This window comes from Tursiops truncatus, chromosome 4, assembly GCF_011762595.2.
Source record: "Tursiops truncatus isolate mTurTru1 chromosome 4, mTurTru1.mat.Y, whole genome shotgun sequence".
NCBI classification, from domain to species: Eukaryota; Metazoa; Chordata; class Mammalia; order Artiodactyla; family Delphinidae; genus Tursiops; species Tursiops truncatus.
The window spans coordinates 73,495,367-73,512,122 of record NC_047037.1 but is presented as its reverse complement, the minus strand read 5'-3'; the positions used below and the strand labels follow the sequence as shown (position 1 = coordinate 73,512,122).

Sequence of the window (16,756 nt, the reverse complement as noted above, 5' to 3'; positions counted from 1 at the left end):
CATTCCCCTTACTGAGGGTTGGAACAGAGTGCAATCTTCAGAGTCACAAGATGAAGATAGTGAAGTCATCGTGGCCTGATTCTCTGAGGATCAGAGGCCCTGTTGACTTGAAACGCCTTCCCTAGAACCTCAGAGTAAAATTTTTTTTAGAAAAAGGAGTAAAAATACATTTTATTGTTTTTGAAAATTACATTTTTGGGTATATTTGCTACAGTTATTTAGTATACTCTAACAATAAAACTACCAAGGATAAAATAAATCCTCATGAACTAACAAAAACTTAAAAGGAGGGTCCTAGGTAAGCGGAAGGAGGTCTTAGGTAAACTGTAGGAAATGCAAGTGGTCCAGGAAAGGACTTTGACAAGCGTGGGTTGGAAAGTGATAAAATAGTCACACATGAACTTCTGTTACCAAAAGACACATTAAGAAAAGTCAAGTCACAGAACGGGAAAAGATATTTGTGACACATGTAACTGACAAAGGGTAATGCAGAATATACAAAGAATCCCTACAAAATAATTAGAAGACAGACAGCCCACTAAAAACAATGAGCAATTCCACGAATGGGTACAGGGTCTGCAAGAATGCCATACGTGAACAAGTCTACTACAAGAATGTTTGCCGCACTGTCTGTAACAGTCCCAAACTGGGACATAACATGACAGCAAGATGAGCAAATAAACTGCAGCCAATGAGGAAATGCTATATAGAGATGATAATAAACAAGACGCTATTACAAGCAAAAACACGGAGAAATCACATGCACATAATGATGTATGAAAGAAGCATGCCACATTCATATACAGTTTAAAAAACAGGCAACACTGAACTAGGATGTAATCCAGAGGTGGCAAACCATGGCCCCTGGGCCAGATCTGGACACCATCTGTTTATGTATGCCCACGAGCTAAAGATGGTCTTACATTTTTAAAGAGTTAGGAAAAAAATCAAAGAAGAGTAATATTTTGTGACACCTGAAAATTACATGAAATTCTAATTTCAGTGTCCACAAATAAAGTTTTATTGGAAGACAGCCACACTTACCCCATTAGGGTACTGTCTGTGGCAACTTTCGAGCTACAACAGCAGAGTTGAGCAGTTGTGACAGAGTCCATAGGGCCTGCAAAGCCTGAAATATTTACTATTTGGCCCCTTTCAGAAAAAGTTTCCTGAGTAAAACCACAGAGAAAGCAAGGAAATTATCACAGGAATATGGATAGTAGCCTCCACAGTGAGAGGGACGGGGCTCCGACCAGAGAGGGTATGTGGAGGGGGGCATCAGGGGCTGGCAGTGTTCTTGGGTGGAGGTTACACAATGTTCACTTCACAGCCATTGTTTAAGCTGTTCATATTGGTTTTATGCCCTTTTCTGTATGCTGAATATACCTCAAAAAATTTTTAAAGTTTCCTCTCTCCCCCATTAAAAGAAAAAATGTACTAGTAAAATTTAATCATATGTAAAGAAGCTTCGACAAAAAATATTCCTCCAAAAGGCATGTGACAACTAGAGAAAATATTTGTAATACATGTAACAAAGAAACAGCATCTGTCAATTCAGAAGAAAAAGATGAACAATCACAGAAAAAAAAAATGCAAACGACTCTTAGGGGAAACGGTGTTCAACACCTTTCCTAATAAGGGTAATGCAGATCACAAGTATCTTAAGATGCCATGTCTCACCGCACAACTGGCAAAAATTCATACCTGACACTGAGCTGTAGACAGGCTCATCTGACACTGTGGTGCTCAGGCACGAGTGCAAATGGCGAGCCACACGCCCTGTGTCCAGATACGCACAATTATAAACCAAGCTCATAACCATTAAATCAAGTATGTTCTGTCTTCCTTCCTCGGCAAATATAACTTCAGGATGATGGGGAAGGCCAGGTTCAAGTTTAGAGTTCTTGCACTCCCCGGAGCTCCTCACTGCAGGATCCAGCTCACTGCCCACCGGCAACTCTTGTCTTCCTAGACCACACTGCAGGGAGGGCTCACACCCACATGTGGATTCTCAGCCCACACCCTAGCCCTAAAACGGACAGGTTCAGGGAAGACGCCCTGGCAGACCCTGCATTTAGGCTGGGGGACATCTGGGAAGGAAATTCCAGGGTACCTGGACCGTGGTCTAGAAGGTGGGTATGGGATCTAGAAGGGCAGGTCCCCTTGACCTCATGAATTTCTTAGAGACCAGAACAGAGTCCTATAAAGCAGGGTCTTTTGGCCTGAATCTAACAGTCATGATGGCTGTTGGGAAACAGGAACTCTCATACATCGCTGGTAGAAGTACAAAATGATACAAATTCCATGGAAGGTGTTTTGGCAAAATATCTATTAATGCTAAAAATGCACTTACCTTTTGATCAGCAAGCCCACTTATGAAAATTTATCCTATATCTATTTGCACATGTACAAAATTGTACACATACACACACACACACACACACAAGAGTATCCTTTGTAGCACTGTTTACTGGAAGCCATACTATCTATAGGGAACTGGTTAATAAACGACAGCATATACACATGATGGAAAAAGACTGAGAAAGTTCTCTCTATATTTATGTGAAAAGATCGATTTCCAAGCTATATTATATGAAGAAAAGCAAGGTACAGAACAATGTATATAGAACACAATCTTTTTTTTTAAACATCTCTATTGGAGTATAATTGCTTTACAGTGGTGTGTTAGTTTCTGCTGTATAACAAAGTGAATCAGCTATACATATACATATATCCTCATATCTCCTCCCTCTTGCATCTCCCTTCCACCCTCCCTATCCCACCCTCTAGGTGGTCACAAAGCGCCTAGCTGATCTCCCTGTGCTATGTGGCTGCTTCCCACTAGCTATTTTACATTTGGTAGTGTATATATGTCAATGCCACTCTCTCACTTCATCCCAGCTTACCCTTCCCCTTCCCTGTGTCCTCAAGTCCATTCTCTACGTCTGCGTCTTTATTCATGTCCTGCCCCTAGGTTCTTCAGACCATTTTTTTTTAGATGCCATATATATGTGTTAGCATACGGTATTTGTTTTTCTCTTTCTGACTTCCTTCACTCTATATGACAAGACTCTAGGTCCATCCACCTCACTACAAATAACTCAATTTTATTTCTCTTTATGGCTGAGTAATATTCCATTGTATATATGTGCCACATCTTCTTTATTCATTCATCTGTCGATGGACACTTAGGTTGCTTCCATGTCCTGGCTATTGTAAATAGAGCTGCAATTAATAGTTTGGTACATGACTCTTTTTGAATTATGGTTTTCTCAGGGAATATGCTCAGTAGTGGGATTGCTGAGTCGTATATAGTTCTATTTTTTGTTTTTTAAGGAACCTCCATACTGTTCTCCATAGTGGCTGTATCAATTTACATTCCCACCAACAGTGCAAGAGGGTAGAACCAATCTTTGTAAAAATAGAAGAGAGAAGGATTCCTAAAAAACTAATAAAACCAGCTACTGGTAAGGCATGGGTGCAGATGAAGAAAGAGTAGGAAGACTCATGACAGGAGCAAAAATTCTCAGGGTGCCTTTTATATCATTTTTAGTTTTGAACCCTGTACACATATTATCTAATAAAAAATAAATGAAATTAAAATAGAATAAAAGGCATATACCACATGGAAGGTACTAAAGATGACAGTCATTTGTCCTACCCGCCCACGCTGACTGGTGGATAAGAAGTGGAGGAAGGTAAAGGGAGGAATTAAAGGTGACTTGTAACTATGTGGCCCCAAACAAGAGGGGGGATGGGCATGGGAAGGGGGTGGGGAGGACCCCTGTGGTGTTCCAACCACATAGAAATCAACTACAGCTTGCAAAACAAAGTGGGGTTCTGTTTCTTTCTCCTGTCACCCCTTCAGTTTTAGGAATGTCTCATTTGATGGTTCCATGATTCAACCAAGTTGTATTAGGGTTTGGGCCGTGATGACTAACAGAGAGCCCAGAGACCAGAGGTGTGAGGAATCATCCTAAAGCAACCCCAAAGGGAAGGTGAACCTCCGGGATACAGTTAGAACTGCAAGGGCCAGCTCCCCTCCTCACGAAGAGATTCTTCCCTCTAGGCTAAACTTGGAGGATCCAGAATTTATTTATTTATTTTTATTATTTTTTGCAGTACACGGGCCTCTCACTGCTGTGGCCTCTCCTGTTGCGGAGCACAGGCTCCGGACGCGCAGGCTCAGCAGCCATGGCTCACGGGCCCAGCCGCTCCGCGGCATGTGGGATCTTCCCGGACCGGGGCACAAACCTGCGTCCCCTGCATCGGCAGGCGGACTCTCAACCACTGCGCCACCAGGGAAGCCCCAGAATTTATTTTTATTAAAGGTTGTGGCACTCCCTCTCCCTGCTGTGCAGGGTCCACAGTGCTACGGTGACGGTTAGCTAACCCAGCGCTAAAGGGCCCTAGGTGGTTGTGACATTGACAGACACTTTGTCCATTGGCCCCAGACTAAAGCAGCCAGAGGACAGGGGTGCATTCTTGTTTCTCCCCACCAGAAGCGGACCAGCGGCTCTTATCAGAAAGACTTAAGCAATTTATTGGCCAACGATCAGGTTAGTGGCAAAATGTACACTTCTCAAAGAAAAGGTCACTCACCCCTTGCCCCAGACAGGCCAGCGCAGGAATCACTTTCTCCTGGGCAATGCACTGCAGGATCCGGGGTGCTCCGTAGAGGCCTCCCATACAGGAGGCCAGGGACGAGATGTATAAGCCCAAAAGGAACAGGAAGCCCACCAGGGACACCTATATGAGGAAGCAGTTTCATTATCCAGTGTCAGAACCTGCTTACGTACCTTTCTCTCCCCTCGTACCCACCCCCCCACACCCCATCTGACCATAAATCCTCTAGATTCAACATCCTGGATATATTTCCAATACCCCAGCCCCACCCCACTTCCTTGGCACTGCTACCATTTGAGTTTGACCTACCATCACTTCTTGTACGGACTACACAGAGTGTAGTCACACTCAAACTGAGTGTGCGTCAGATTCATCCGGAGTGTTTGCTGAAAGACGGATTTCTGGACCTTACCTCAGAGTTTCTGATTCAGTAGGTCTGGGGTAGGGCCCCAAATCTGGATTTCTAACAAGTGTCCAGGTGATGCTGATGCAGCTGGTCTGGGGACTATCCTTTGAGAACCACCACCACCAACAATGCTAAGTGGCTAAGCTCTGTCCCCAAGCCTCTGCCAGTGTGACCTAAATGCACATCTGATCAAGATGTCCCTGCCATAAAAATACCAATGGCTCTCCATCCCCCCGACACTCCTGGCTCTTCCTGGTCTGTGACTCTTCCAGCCCCACACCCTGCACGCTCAGAGTCTATCAGCATGATTGCTCTGCCTGCTGGAACCCTCTGTCCACACCCCTAATCTACTCATTGTCTGTCTCTTAAACTCCCAATTGTGCTTCAAGACTCAGCACGAATCTCCGCTCCTCCATGAGGCCACCCCCAGCCCGTCAGCAGGTGTGCCTGGTGCGCCTCTGGGCTCCGCTGCACCTCAGCGTGAGGTTGGGGCACACCATCGCTTCCACTGGCTTCATTTCTGCAGGGCTCCCGTCTGGTTCATCCGGGTCTACTTGGTGCCAACACAGAAATATAAATGCTGAGCAAAAGAATGAGATCCAGGACCCACGTGGCCCAGAAAGCACCAACAACAGATAGAATAAGAGAGGGCAGAGCTGTTCTGCTTGGTGTTACCTTGCACAGATCAGTGCTGCTGGCCATGCAGCTGTGTCCCACACTGTCTGTCATGAATCTATCTCTCCCTCCTGAGCTGGACCTCATCTGTACCCACAGGGAAGTCTCTCTCTTTTCTTGAGTATTTGAGGTACCTTCTCCTTTCTACTTTACTTTAGGCAAATGCCCCGAACTGTATACTCTAAGTGCTTAATTGTCCAACTATTACAGTTGGGTTAGATTTCGTTTTCAGTTTTGTTACTTAACACCCTTCTCCATGAAGACTCTCCTCACCCCAGTTTTTACTTCCTTGCTTTAGCAAATGCACTGGGTCAGTGGCACCAAGCTATATGGAACACTGGCTAGATCTCTTTCCTGGCCCATAAATTATCACCAGAAACCGGCATCAGCCAGGATTCTTGACTGGAAATATTTTTTTTAACAAAAAATTTTTAAACTTTATTTTAATTAATTATTATTTTTTTTTTTGGCTGAGTCGGGCCTTAGTTGCGGCACACGGGATCTGTCGTTGCAGCACGCAGGCTTCTCTCTAGTTGTGGCATGCAGGTTTTCTCTCTCCAGTTGTGGCACGTGGGCTCCAGGGTGCGTGGGCTCTGTAGTTTGCGGAGCGCGAGCTCAGTAGTTGTGGCGCACGGGCTTAGTTGCCCCGCGGCATGTGGGATCTTAGTTCCCCGACCAGGGATGGAACCCACGTCCCCTGCGTTGGAAGGCGGATTCTTTACCCTGGACCATCAGAGAAGTCCATGGAAATATTTTTTTAAGAATATATTTGTAGGCTACTAGAAGGGTCACAGGATCGGTCGTCAGGAGGCTGAAAGATCAGGCTCGGGTAAAGGCGAGACCCAAGGCTGGAGGCATATTCAGACCCCTGAACAGGAGCAGTCTGACCAAGCTGCGACCAGCACCTGCTGCCCTAAAGATGAATCCTCACCATACCTTTATCTTTGCCTCATTCATTACATTTGGAACATCTGATGGGCCCAGCCTCAGTCACATGCCCTACCAGGGCCACAAAGGGACAGGCAAGGGAGAGTCTGGTCATTTGGACTCCTATAATATTAAATGGGGCTCACTCCCTTCAAGCCCTCACACAGGGGGGATAACCCCCAAATGGTCAGGGAGGACAGAAGTTTGATGGACAAGACTAAGGTCCACTATAGAGCCTACATTTTCCTTAATTCAGTGTGGATGACTTCTCCCTAAATGCATGGCCTCATCTTGAACCCCAATGAATCTCTCCTCTTTTCTTCAATGTCATGGGTATCTTACAACTATCCCACTCACACCCTTCTTACCACTTTACTACTAGAAGAAATTAACGTCATCTAACATTTCCCTCACCTCATTTGTATGCTCCCATGGCACGTTATTTCCTGCCCTGTGGTGCAGTTAATTACGCTCACGGCCCATCTTGCCAGCGGGCCATAAACTTCTGAGTCTCATGCATCTTGGCCCCTCCCTGCCACACCTGAGTCTGGCACACAGGGTTCAGCAAGTGCCCGCTGAAGTCATAAAGCTTCGCGGCTTCACTGTGACTCGTGCCCTGGATGTCTCATAAAATTGTCAGATAAACTGGTCCCAGTATCAATCCCTGATCCATGCTGAGATACCATCATCCATCTGTAACCTTTGTTTCTGTCTGTTGACTTTTTTTCTTTTAATGGACTCTGTGATGAAATTTTATCAAAAGCTTTTTTTGGAAAATCTGACCCAGTAGTTCTCCACTCTGGCTATACACGAGTCACCCCAGAAGTTCTGCTTTAATTAGTATATGGGACACAGACGTGGTTGATTTCTCAAAAGGCCTCCAGTGATTCTAATGTGCAGTGAGGGTGAAAGCCACTGGGCATGGTACACTGTCTTCATTGCATCCTCCCCTCAGAGAATTCTCCAGCACAGGCAGGCATGGTATTTCCTTGCAGAAATTTTACTGCTTCTTAACCAAAAGCTTATATACATTTGAGCTAAAAAAAAAAATTCTTGGGACTTCCCTGGTGGTACAGTGGTTAAGAATCCACTTGACAATGCAGGGGGCACAGGTTGGATCCCTGGCACGGGAAGATCCCACATGCTGTGGAGCAACTAAGTCTGTGCACCACAACTACTGAGCCTGCGCTCTAGAGCCCGTGAGCCACAACTATTGAGCCCGTGTGCCACAACTACTGAAGCCCGCGCACCTAGAGACTGTGCTCCACAACAAGAGAAGCCACTGCAGTAAGAAGCCTGCACACTGCAACAAAGAGTAGTCCCTGCTCACCACAACTAGAGAAAGCCCGCACATAGCAACAAAGACCCAACACTGCCGAAAATAAATAAACAATTAAAAAAAAAATCTTTTTCAGGGACTTTCCTGGTGGTCCACAGTGGTTAAGACTTGGTCTTGCAATGCAGGGGACACCAGTTCAACCCCCGGTCGGGGCACTAAGATCCCACATGCCGCAGGGCAACTTAAGCCTGCACGCCACAACCAGAGAGCCCACGTGCTGCAACTGCAGAGCCCACACACTCTGGAGCCTGCATGCCACAACCAGAGACTCTGTGTGCTGCAACTAATAAGCCCATGTGCTCTGGAGCCTGCGTGCCACAAGTAAGACCCGACACAGACAAAAAAATAATAATAATAAAACTAAATAAATAAATATATAAAAATAATTCTTTTTCATTTATAGCCTGCCCATTTGCAGTGGACATGAGTGGGAAGAAGACTGCCCAGGCTGGCATCCTTCAGTGATGGAACTGACCAGAGGAAGTCTCTGGCAACATGAGATTGTGATATGGTGACCTCCATCCTGGCCAGCCTCCCCACAAATGCTCCCCAGGATCCCTGCAGAGCCCTGGGGCTGAGGGCCAAAGGGACAACTGTCCAGGTGTCAATTGTGGACTTATGTCCAGTTTGTCAATTGTGTTTCGAATGGCCTGCTCACTTGCCACTCTTTTATATAAAACTGTTATTCAGTCAATTTTCTGAAAAATAAATGAAATGTTGGTCCTCGTGGTTGGATATATTATAACAACTCCATTCTCTCTCTCTCTCCCACCTGAGTCCTGCCCCTTCCTTTCTCTCATCCATCCACCCATCTAGGGAGCATTTCCTGAGGATCGTGTAGATAAGTGGCATAGGGCAAGGTTTTACAGGTGCAACAGTAAACTCCACAGCTTTGCTCCCAGCTGCGCAGAATGTAGTCATTTTCTCTATTTATATGGGGCTGTAAACTTGCTATCTGTGCCAGTGGAGGTGGAAGTAAGAATCTATTTGAGCAGATGTGTGTCAACAGTTCTTTAGGAAAAAGTAAAATGTGCCTTTCTGTCTTCCACCGGCATGAGTCACCACAAAAAGCTGTCTTTCTAAAACATTATCTGGGGTGTGAACTACCCTAATTTCTCTTTTCGTAACTACTGATGAAAATCATTAATTCGGCTCTCTGCTCTTGGTATTTGATCCCAGCTCCCATTGGAGCTCCAGTCATTGAGAGAGCCCACCAACCTACTGGCTGATCTCTTCTCTTGAAGGACTGAATATAAAGTCATTTCCAAGGTACTCACTCTGCCTTACCTAATTCCTGCGGCCCCTGGACATTACTGAGGAGTACATCCTGACACCTGTACGATCCCAAATGTATGACTGTGGCGATGCCTCAGCAGTTCCCTCTTTCTGGAGACATGAGTTTTCTAACACTGTCCTCATTCCATGAGTTGACCAACTTTGCAACTTTCAGGCAAGTTTTCTCTCTCACTTGATAGACACTTTCCAGAAGGAAACAAAGTTGGCTTCACTTCCTGAGAGGCAGAGCCGTGTCCACGATGGAGAGCAGAGGACAGGCAGGTGGGGCTGGGTGGCGGATGCTGGGCTGGGCTCCCCCCGCCAGCCACGAGCCCTGCCTCACCCCGACTTCCCAGGCGTAGCTTGTGAACGTGGGAAGCCGTGACTGTCTAATCCAAGAGTGACGAGAGTTTTCCCCGTAGGATACCCCATGTTTCACACACATGCTTTGCGGATACTGTTCCTACTTGGTCTGTTCTTTTTTTGCTAGCCCCAGGGCTCCTAAAATACTTGGTCTTTTTGATGCGTAATAAACATTTTTTCTTGGGCTGCCTACAAGTTTATTCTGAAAAAATTATTCAATCGATTTCATTTTACCCCTACTAATACCTGCTCTTTATACAACTCCTTTTTCTATAACCCAATAACATTGGGATTGACACTTTGGGGGCTTTTCCTATTCAGTTAAACATGTGGATTCAAAGGAAAACATCTCCCCACCCCAAAATGTGTCCTATCTGTAAGGGTATCCCCACAAGGAGTGTGTAGGGAGTCAAAATGTGATAAGCTCCTACTATGCACCAGGTATCGTGCTTTACACGGATTACCTCAGAGCCACCTTGACGTACTCGGGGTTTTTTAGAAAGTGTAACATTAGTGAGACTGACACCCAACATCCAGGAAAAAGTTCCTCTGGGGTAGGGATATAAAGCGAAAAGAAACTTCTGAGAGAAACCATGGGCTGGGAAGCCAAATAATTAGAAATAGATCAGAGAAGCTGCAGGAAACCCAGAAAGAAACAGATGAACGGACCCGCTGCAGGTCAGTGGAAAGGAATCCAGGGCAGCCAGCGGCCACTGAAGATAAGTGTTCTGGCAGAAAAAGCTCGCGAGAAAGAGAGGGACGTGCTCAGAGGAGCTTCACGGGAGGAACGCCAAGGGGTGGATGCTGGAGGTCTGTGCCCAGCCCTCGGGGCACACAGACCAGACGGAAGAGGCCTTGCTTCCTTGGGCTCAGGAGAGCTCAGAGATGGGCCAGCTCAGAACCCAGGCCACAGCTAAGATGTGAGGGAGAGATGAGCAGTTTATTAAAACCACATCGGGGTGGCAGGTTGTGTCAAGGGACCACGTAAGGAGGCCACACCTGTACCTGCCAGCCTCTCGTGCTGTACCCTCCCATCCTCCAGGTGCCATGAGTACAACTGTCTGTGGCCCAACTTACTGCCCAAGTATAGTCCCTGCTCTGCAGCCGGGTCAGTCCCAAGGAGGGATGCTGAAGGGCAAGAAGGGAGAAAAGCCGGGTTTCATGGCTTTGGGGGGAAAATCCCACATGGTTCCCTTTGTAGGGGACCCCAGGGGGCAATGCACCAGGGCGCTGCTGCTGTGGAGCTGCCCTGGTTGGTTCCGTCTCTGTTCCCTCACTTGCTGCGCTGGCCCCTGCTTGCTACTGACAGTCAAGAACTCCATCTTTTCTTTCTTTCATAGGTTTTACAACAGCCTGTTCCGGGAAACAGTCTCTTGTCCTCTCCAAAAACCAACTGTCCACCTCTCACCTGGTATGCGCGTAGTGACATTCCCACGTGCATTTGCCAGGCATGGTTTGGCAGGTGTCCCCAGCCACAGAAGGGCTTGCCTGCCTAGCTGTTTTAGTGCCTGGGACAGGTGGCATTTCAGACAAACTCCACCCCCTCCCTGACCCCATTCACGAGTCTATTATTAGTGGTGGAATCTCCACTCCACGAAGTCTCCCCTGCGCTGTCCGTGGAGACGCTCTTACACGCTTGCTGTTGTGGCCTTCCTCGGACACAGGCTGCCTAGGCTCCCACACACCCGTTCTTAGCTTCCCCGCAAAGACGGGGAAGGAGCTGAGAGAGGAGACCCCGCCCAGGGATCACTGGCCTCCCTCCATCCAGATCAGAGTCTCTGGTGGTTGAAGGGACCTCCGTGGGGGAATCCACGAGGAAGAACCGGCTTGTGAAGGGGCAGAGCTAGCTGGCCACTGGCATGGTGCAGACAGCAGCCGGCAGCTCCCTCAGGCCAAGGCCCAGCTGCTCCTGGAGGCCTTTAATCCCTCTGATGTGGCCAAGCTTTTCATTCCACAGTTAGAGAAGAGGCCCCTGGGAGATGAAACGCAAGACGGCAGCGAGCACGGAGATATAAGTGGGGGAAGCTGATGTTGATTCCTCCCCTGAGAGTAAACCTTGCTCGCCGGCGGGGGGCGGATCTAGGACCCTGGGCCCTGGGAGGTGGGTGTCAGCGCTCTCACTACCCAAACCGCTCCCCCTTTTAAAACCTGCTTACACGGTAAGGCCAAGACCCCCCATCCCCCCAAAACAAATATCACCCTGACACCGGCGTCTACATGCCTGAAAAAGAAACCTGTGGTAATGTGAAAATCAAGCCCAAACGTAGCTGTAAAATGTAGCTCAGAGTTTCCGGCCCCAGGTTGCCCCAAGCAGTGCCCCTCCATGAATCTGCAAGGCTGCTTTGCAAAGCCTCACACCAGAGAAAAGGGTACTTTCTCCTACATATGAGCAGTGATACTCAGGAGTTAACCGAGTAAGAAAACCTCCCTGGCCTGGCGCATCTCTCTGATGCATGACAGCAATCTCAGGGCCCACTGTTCCCCCAGGGAACTGATGGGAAGATAGGAGTTTTGGGGGATTTCCAGAAGAATGTGTGGAAGTCTTATTCTCCTGGGTTCTAGAGATGCCAAGTGAGTGTCCTTGACTGTCACATGACCTCCAGCCTGTTCCAGGGCTGCTGTGGAACATCAGGAATTCGCTAATCTTCTGCGGGCAGAGGGTGCAGGGCTCAGGAAACAGAGACTGAAGCCAAATTCACCCGGGGCCACCTCCCTGGGGAGCCCGAGGGGACAAGGGGCCTCCAGCCCTGCCTCTCACCGCGCTTCACCTTGGCGCCGGGCTTCCGCCATCTGCCTCCACCTTGCCACCCTCTTTTCCATCCATCAGCCTCCTCCTTCCTACCCGTTTCTTGCAAGTAGCACTTCCTGCTTGTGGTGGAAGGGGAGGCTATTGGCAAAAATGAAGGGCTGTTGGAGCTCGGGATTTCGGGGGACCAGATTGTTTCTGCCCTGATTTTCGACATGAAGGGATGCTTGTGTCCCCATTACTTAGCACCTGCATGCATGTGCCTTTTCAGGTGTTGTTACCCGGGTCTAGGGATCCACATGAAGGACCTGCATCTTCCCCATGGTTTTGGCCCCTGTACTTCAGTCCTGAGCCCGAGAGTACATGGATCCCCAGGCAGGGCTGCAAGGGGGAGGCAGCCGCTGCTGCTCAGAGCCGATCAATGACCCCACGGCCTGAGCCTGTCGGGCCGTGCAGGACTCACCCACCTTTTCTGCTATCAGGAAGTCATAGCGAAGGGCCCCTCGGGTGCAGATGGCGCCCAGCAGGAGGACAAAGACGATGTACAGAAACCACCTGCAAGAAACCCAAGAGCGGAGCAGAGCTGCCACCTGCCCTCGCCCAGCCCCATCCCAACCCACCCCACCTCACTCAGCCTACGGGTTCCCAAGGAGACCTGTCCCAGAGGACAGAGAAAGGCCCATCATGAAGCCTCCCCAGCTGGTCTGGGGGGCACTTCCAGTACTTCTTCTCCTCTAGCATATTTCATACACACACACACACACACACACACACACACACACACACACACACACATCTATATAAACGTATCATTGTTTTGCCTCTTTCTTACATTACAGAGATTGTTGGGGGTGAGCAGCGGCCCACCAGGCCTCTAGGTGGCCAGGATGCAGGCCGGGGCTGACTGGTAGCCCTGCACCCCATTATCCTGCAGCAGAACAAGCTGACCATCTTTCACGCCTCGGAGGCCTGCTGTTCCTTGGCCCCCAGGTGACAGAGAGCCAAGCCGAATGTGAAAGGCCAGCAGGGACCTGGCTCTGCCCTCAGATGCCCTGTGACCTCGATCAAGTCACATGACCCCTGCGGCCTCATCCCCATCTGGACAGCGGGAGGATGGGCTAAAGGCTCCTCCCGGGACCTCCCAGCTGTGACCAAAAAAGAGACAGGGCTCTTTCTTTCCCTTCCTGCCTGACACCCAACCTTCTCTCTGTCAGCCTCATTTTCTTCCCGACGAGATCACCTTATTTAGCACAAAACAGAGACAGGCGCTGTGTACCTGGCTAGAAGCAACAGTGCCATCATGACAAACTAAAAGCAAACACAGCATCAGTGAAACAGACACAGTAATATTTTTTAAAACATCACAGTTAAAATAATACAGGCACTTTAACCCTCTTGGGCCCTTGTCATGTCTGGGATCTCATTACCTTTCACGCCTACCCAGTGAAGGCAGAGGAGCTTCTTCCCGTGTACAGAGAGAAAACAGATGATTCTAGAAGGTCAGAAACAGACCCAAGGCACCCAGCCTGCTTGCGTGGGTGGCAGAGTGCGAACTAAAATAGGGACGCCTGACAGCCTTGGGGCAGTGCCAGGGAGGCGAGCCGGGGGAAGAGGGGAGTCAGCCTCTGAGCTCCTACTACGTGCTGTTACACACAGCATCTCCTCCACAATCTATGGGGCACCCATGTTCTCATTACCTCCATTTTACAGAGAAGAAAAAGGAAGCTCAGAAAGTTAAGTAAATTGCCTGAAGTCACACAGCCAACCAGCGGCTGGGCTGGGATGTAAATCGTAGTCTGTCTGACGGCAAAATTCTTCCTCTTTATATTCCCTGCAATGACCCTGGAAACTCAAAGGTTACAAAATGCCCAAGTTCAAAATGGGGGTGGGGGAGGGGGAGGGACAGGAGTCTGAGGAAAAAGGAAAGAAAGGATTTCATCTTGGTTAACAGCCCTCCTCCTTGCTGCATTCCCAGGCAGCGGGTAGGAAAGGGCAATCGTCTGAACCCACCAAACGTGAATTTTCCAGCTGGCTGAGTGTTAAAAGGAGGATTGGAATATAGAATAGATAGGTCACAGTCGGGGCACTCGTAGAACTAAAGGAGCAATCCCCTCTTTTGCCTGGGGTTCTCTCTCCCTCTCTCCAGATGATTGCCACCAGGGGAACTTACGAGATGCCAACAGCTGCTAGGGAGCCCAGGGGGATGCTGGCAGCAGGCTCCCTGAGGTCGCCCCCCATGTTGAAGCCGGCCATGACTCCTGAAAGACACCCAGATGGGAGAGAAGGGTGAGCTGCATACTCCACGAATCATCTGCCCCTCCTCCGGGCCCTCTCCTGGAAGGGATCCCAGGGCCAAGCCCTCCCATATGCAGCTCTGCAAACTGCACTTCTCAATCTCCCCTGGCAACTGGGGAGGCATCCTCGAGGCATGAAAGGGACCTTTGTGGGTTGGGTGAGTTCGGGTGGAAAGCCCTATTGGCTTCAAAAGCATCTTATGGCCCAGTGCAAAGTAATGAAGGCCAGGGAGACGTCTGGCAGGCCACACAAAGGTCCCAAGGCCACATGCTGAGCTCTGAGCTCTGCTTTCCAGATGGACAACATCCAGGAGAGGCTCCGCCTTAGCAAAGTACCCACCACTGCCTGCTCAGCAGAGTTCCTTTCCTCTGCTGCCCACAGACTACACTGGGGTTCAGGGGTCCCAGGGGCAGGTCTCAACCAATATTCGGAGCCAGCTACCATGTTCAAAGCTCCTGAGCTGCCAAAGGGCTCTAAACAAACTCCAAAGAACCATCCTGATGCTACCAACACTGAGTGGCGAGCTCCTTTTCATCATGGACTCTATTCCCCATGAACACGCGTGAAAAGCAGTTAGTCACGATAAGGAGGAACAGCACAGTGCGGGACGGTGAGGACATCGCTTCAGTCCAAACACACACACACAGGAAACCAACAAGACAATGTGCTCTGAACATCACAGGTGGGTCCAGTCCACATGCGCTCTACAAGCCCACAGGAGTGGGTGCATCTTGAACGTGGACTTGAAGGAAGATTTGCAAGGGCTTAGGGAGAGGAATGGGCCTAACCCCGTCATTACAGATTTATGAACCCTTTGAACCTGACAGAGCCTGTGTTAAGCACTCTTCATGCATTTTTTATCTCGTTTAATCCTCACAACCACCACATCAGAAAAGTAGAATTATTTCCCCAATTTTATAGAAACGGAAACTAGTGCTCAAAGAGGTTAATTAAAATAGCTTACACACATTTAGTAAGTGGCAAAGCTAAGATTCAACCCTGGTCTGTGTGATTCCAAAAATTGTACTCTTAACGCCCTTGCTATAATGCTTGAGGGAACTCAAGTGCAGTGGAGTGAAGTGAAAGTTTGGGCCCAGAAAGTTAAAGCGGAGCTATTTCATAGAGTACTGTGAATGTTGGACCAAGGCGGGGACCTGCATAAACTTTGACCCAGCAATTCCACTACTAGGGTTGTATCCTAAGTAAACAGTCAAGGATATGAGTAAAGATTTATCCAAAAATGTTTATAAATGCTTGTTTATAATAGTGAAAATTATAAATTTTAGACCTAATGTCTAAAAATAGAGGATTGGCTAAATATGTGATGATATATCTTTCAATAAATACCAGGTCACCATTATTGTCAGGGATACGCTGTGACATGAAAAGAGACTTCAAAGCTATCGTTTCAATTTCAGAGGCATATTCTAAAGCAGGACATATGGTATGATGCTATTGTTATAAAAGAAAAAAAACAGATAAATAGATGTGTAGAAAAATGAAAAAGGAACTAGAACATGTTTCAAAATCTTAACAATGTTATTGCTGGGTGATGGAAAAACAGATCATTTTCTATTTTATTGTCTATCTCTACTTTCTTAATTTTCTATAGTGATCATTTTGAAATAAGGGAAAAGTAATTCTTAAAGGTCTTTTTGTTTAAAATAGCATGTTAGGCACATTTTCTTTCTTCTCATTCCCCTCCCTCCCAAGATCCTATTAAAAGGGTAGTTAAGGGGGAAAATGGATACATGCCTATAAGCAAAGAGCCTTAAGTAGATGAAAAGTTTCTACAAATGTCTGGAACATAGAAAATAGAGAAAATGATACAGAATAAAAGGGAAGGAAAAGAAAGCCTTGGAATGTTTCTCTAGAAGATCTAAATAAACTGCCCAAGGAAAACCAGGGCCGCTAGTGTGGATGTTCACACCCCAAATGAAGCCCTCCTCAAGAGCCAGCCACATCCACAAATGTGCTGCCGTCAGCTCTCCCATGAAGGAAGAACCCCATCAGGGAGACAGACCCGCATACACTACAGCAGGGGACCCACACCAGCAACCAAAGATCACCAAGTGTGGAACAAAACCCAGCAACAAATACACAG

The 16,756-nt window shown here is 47.9% G+C and overlaps 1 protein-coding gene across 2 annotated transcripts in view; it reads right to left on the bottom strand.

Annotated features, from left to right (window-relative positions):
- SLC12A8 (solute carrier family 12 member 8) overlaps positions 1–16,756 on the bottom strand; it is a 132,737-nt gene that overhangs the window by 25,246 nt on the left and 90,735 nt on the right. For both annotated transcript variants that reach the window (XM_073804123.1, XM_033855719.2), the window contains 3 exons: positions 14,528–14,615; positions 12,825–12,912; positions 4,603–4,749 (listed from right to left, as the gene is read on the bottom strand). In XM_073804123.1, the coding sequence (XP_073660224.1) occupies positions 4,603–4,749; positions 12,825–12,912; positions 14,528–14,615 (323 nt within the window). The remainder of the gene's footprint in view (positions 1–4,602; positions 4,750–12,824; positions 12,913–14,527; positions 14,616–16,756) is intronic.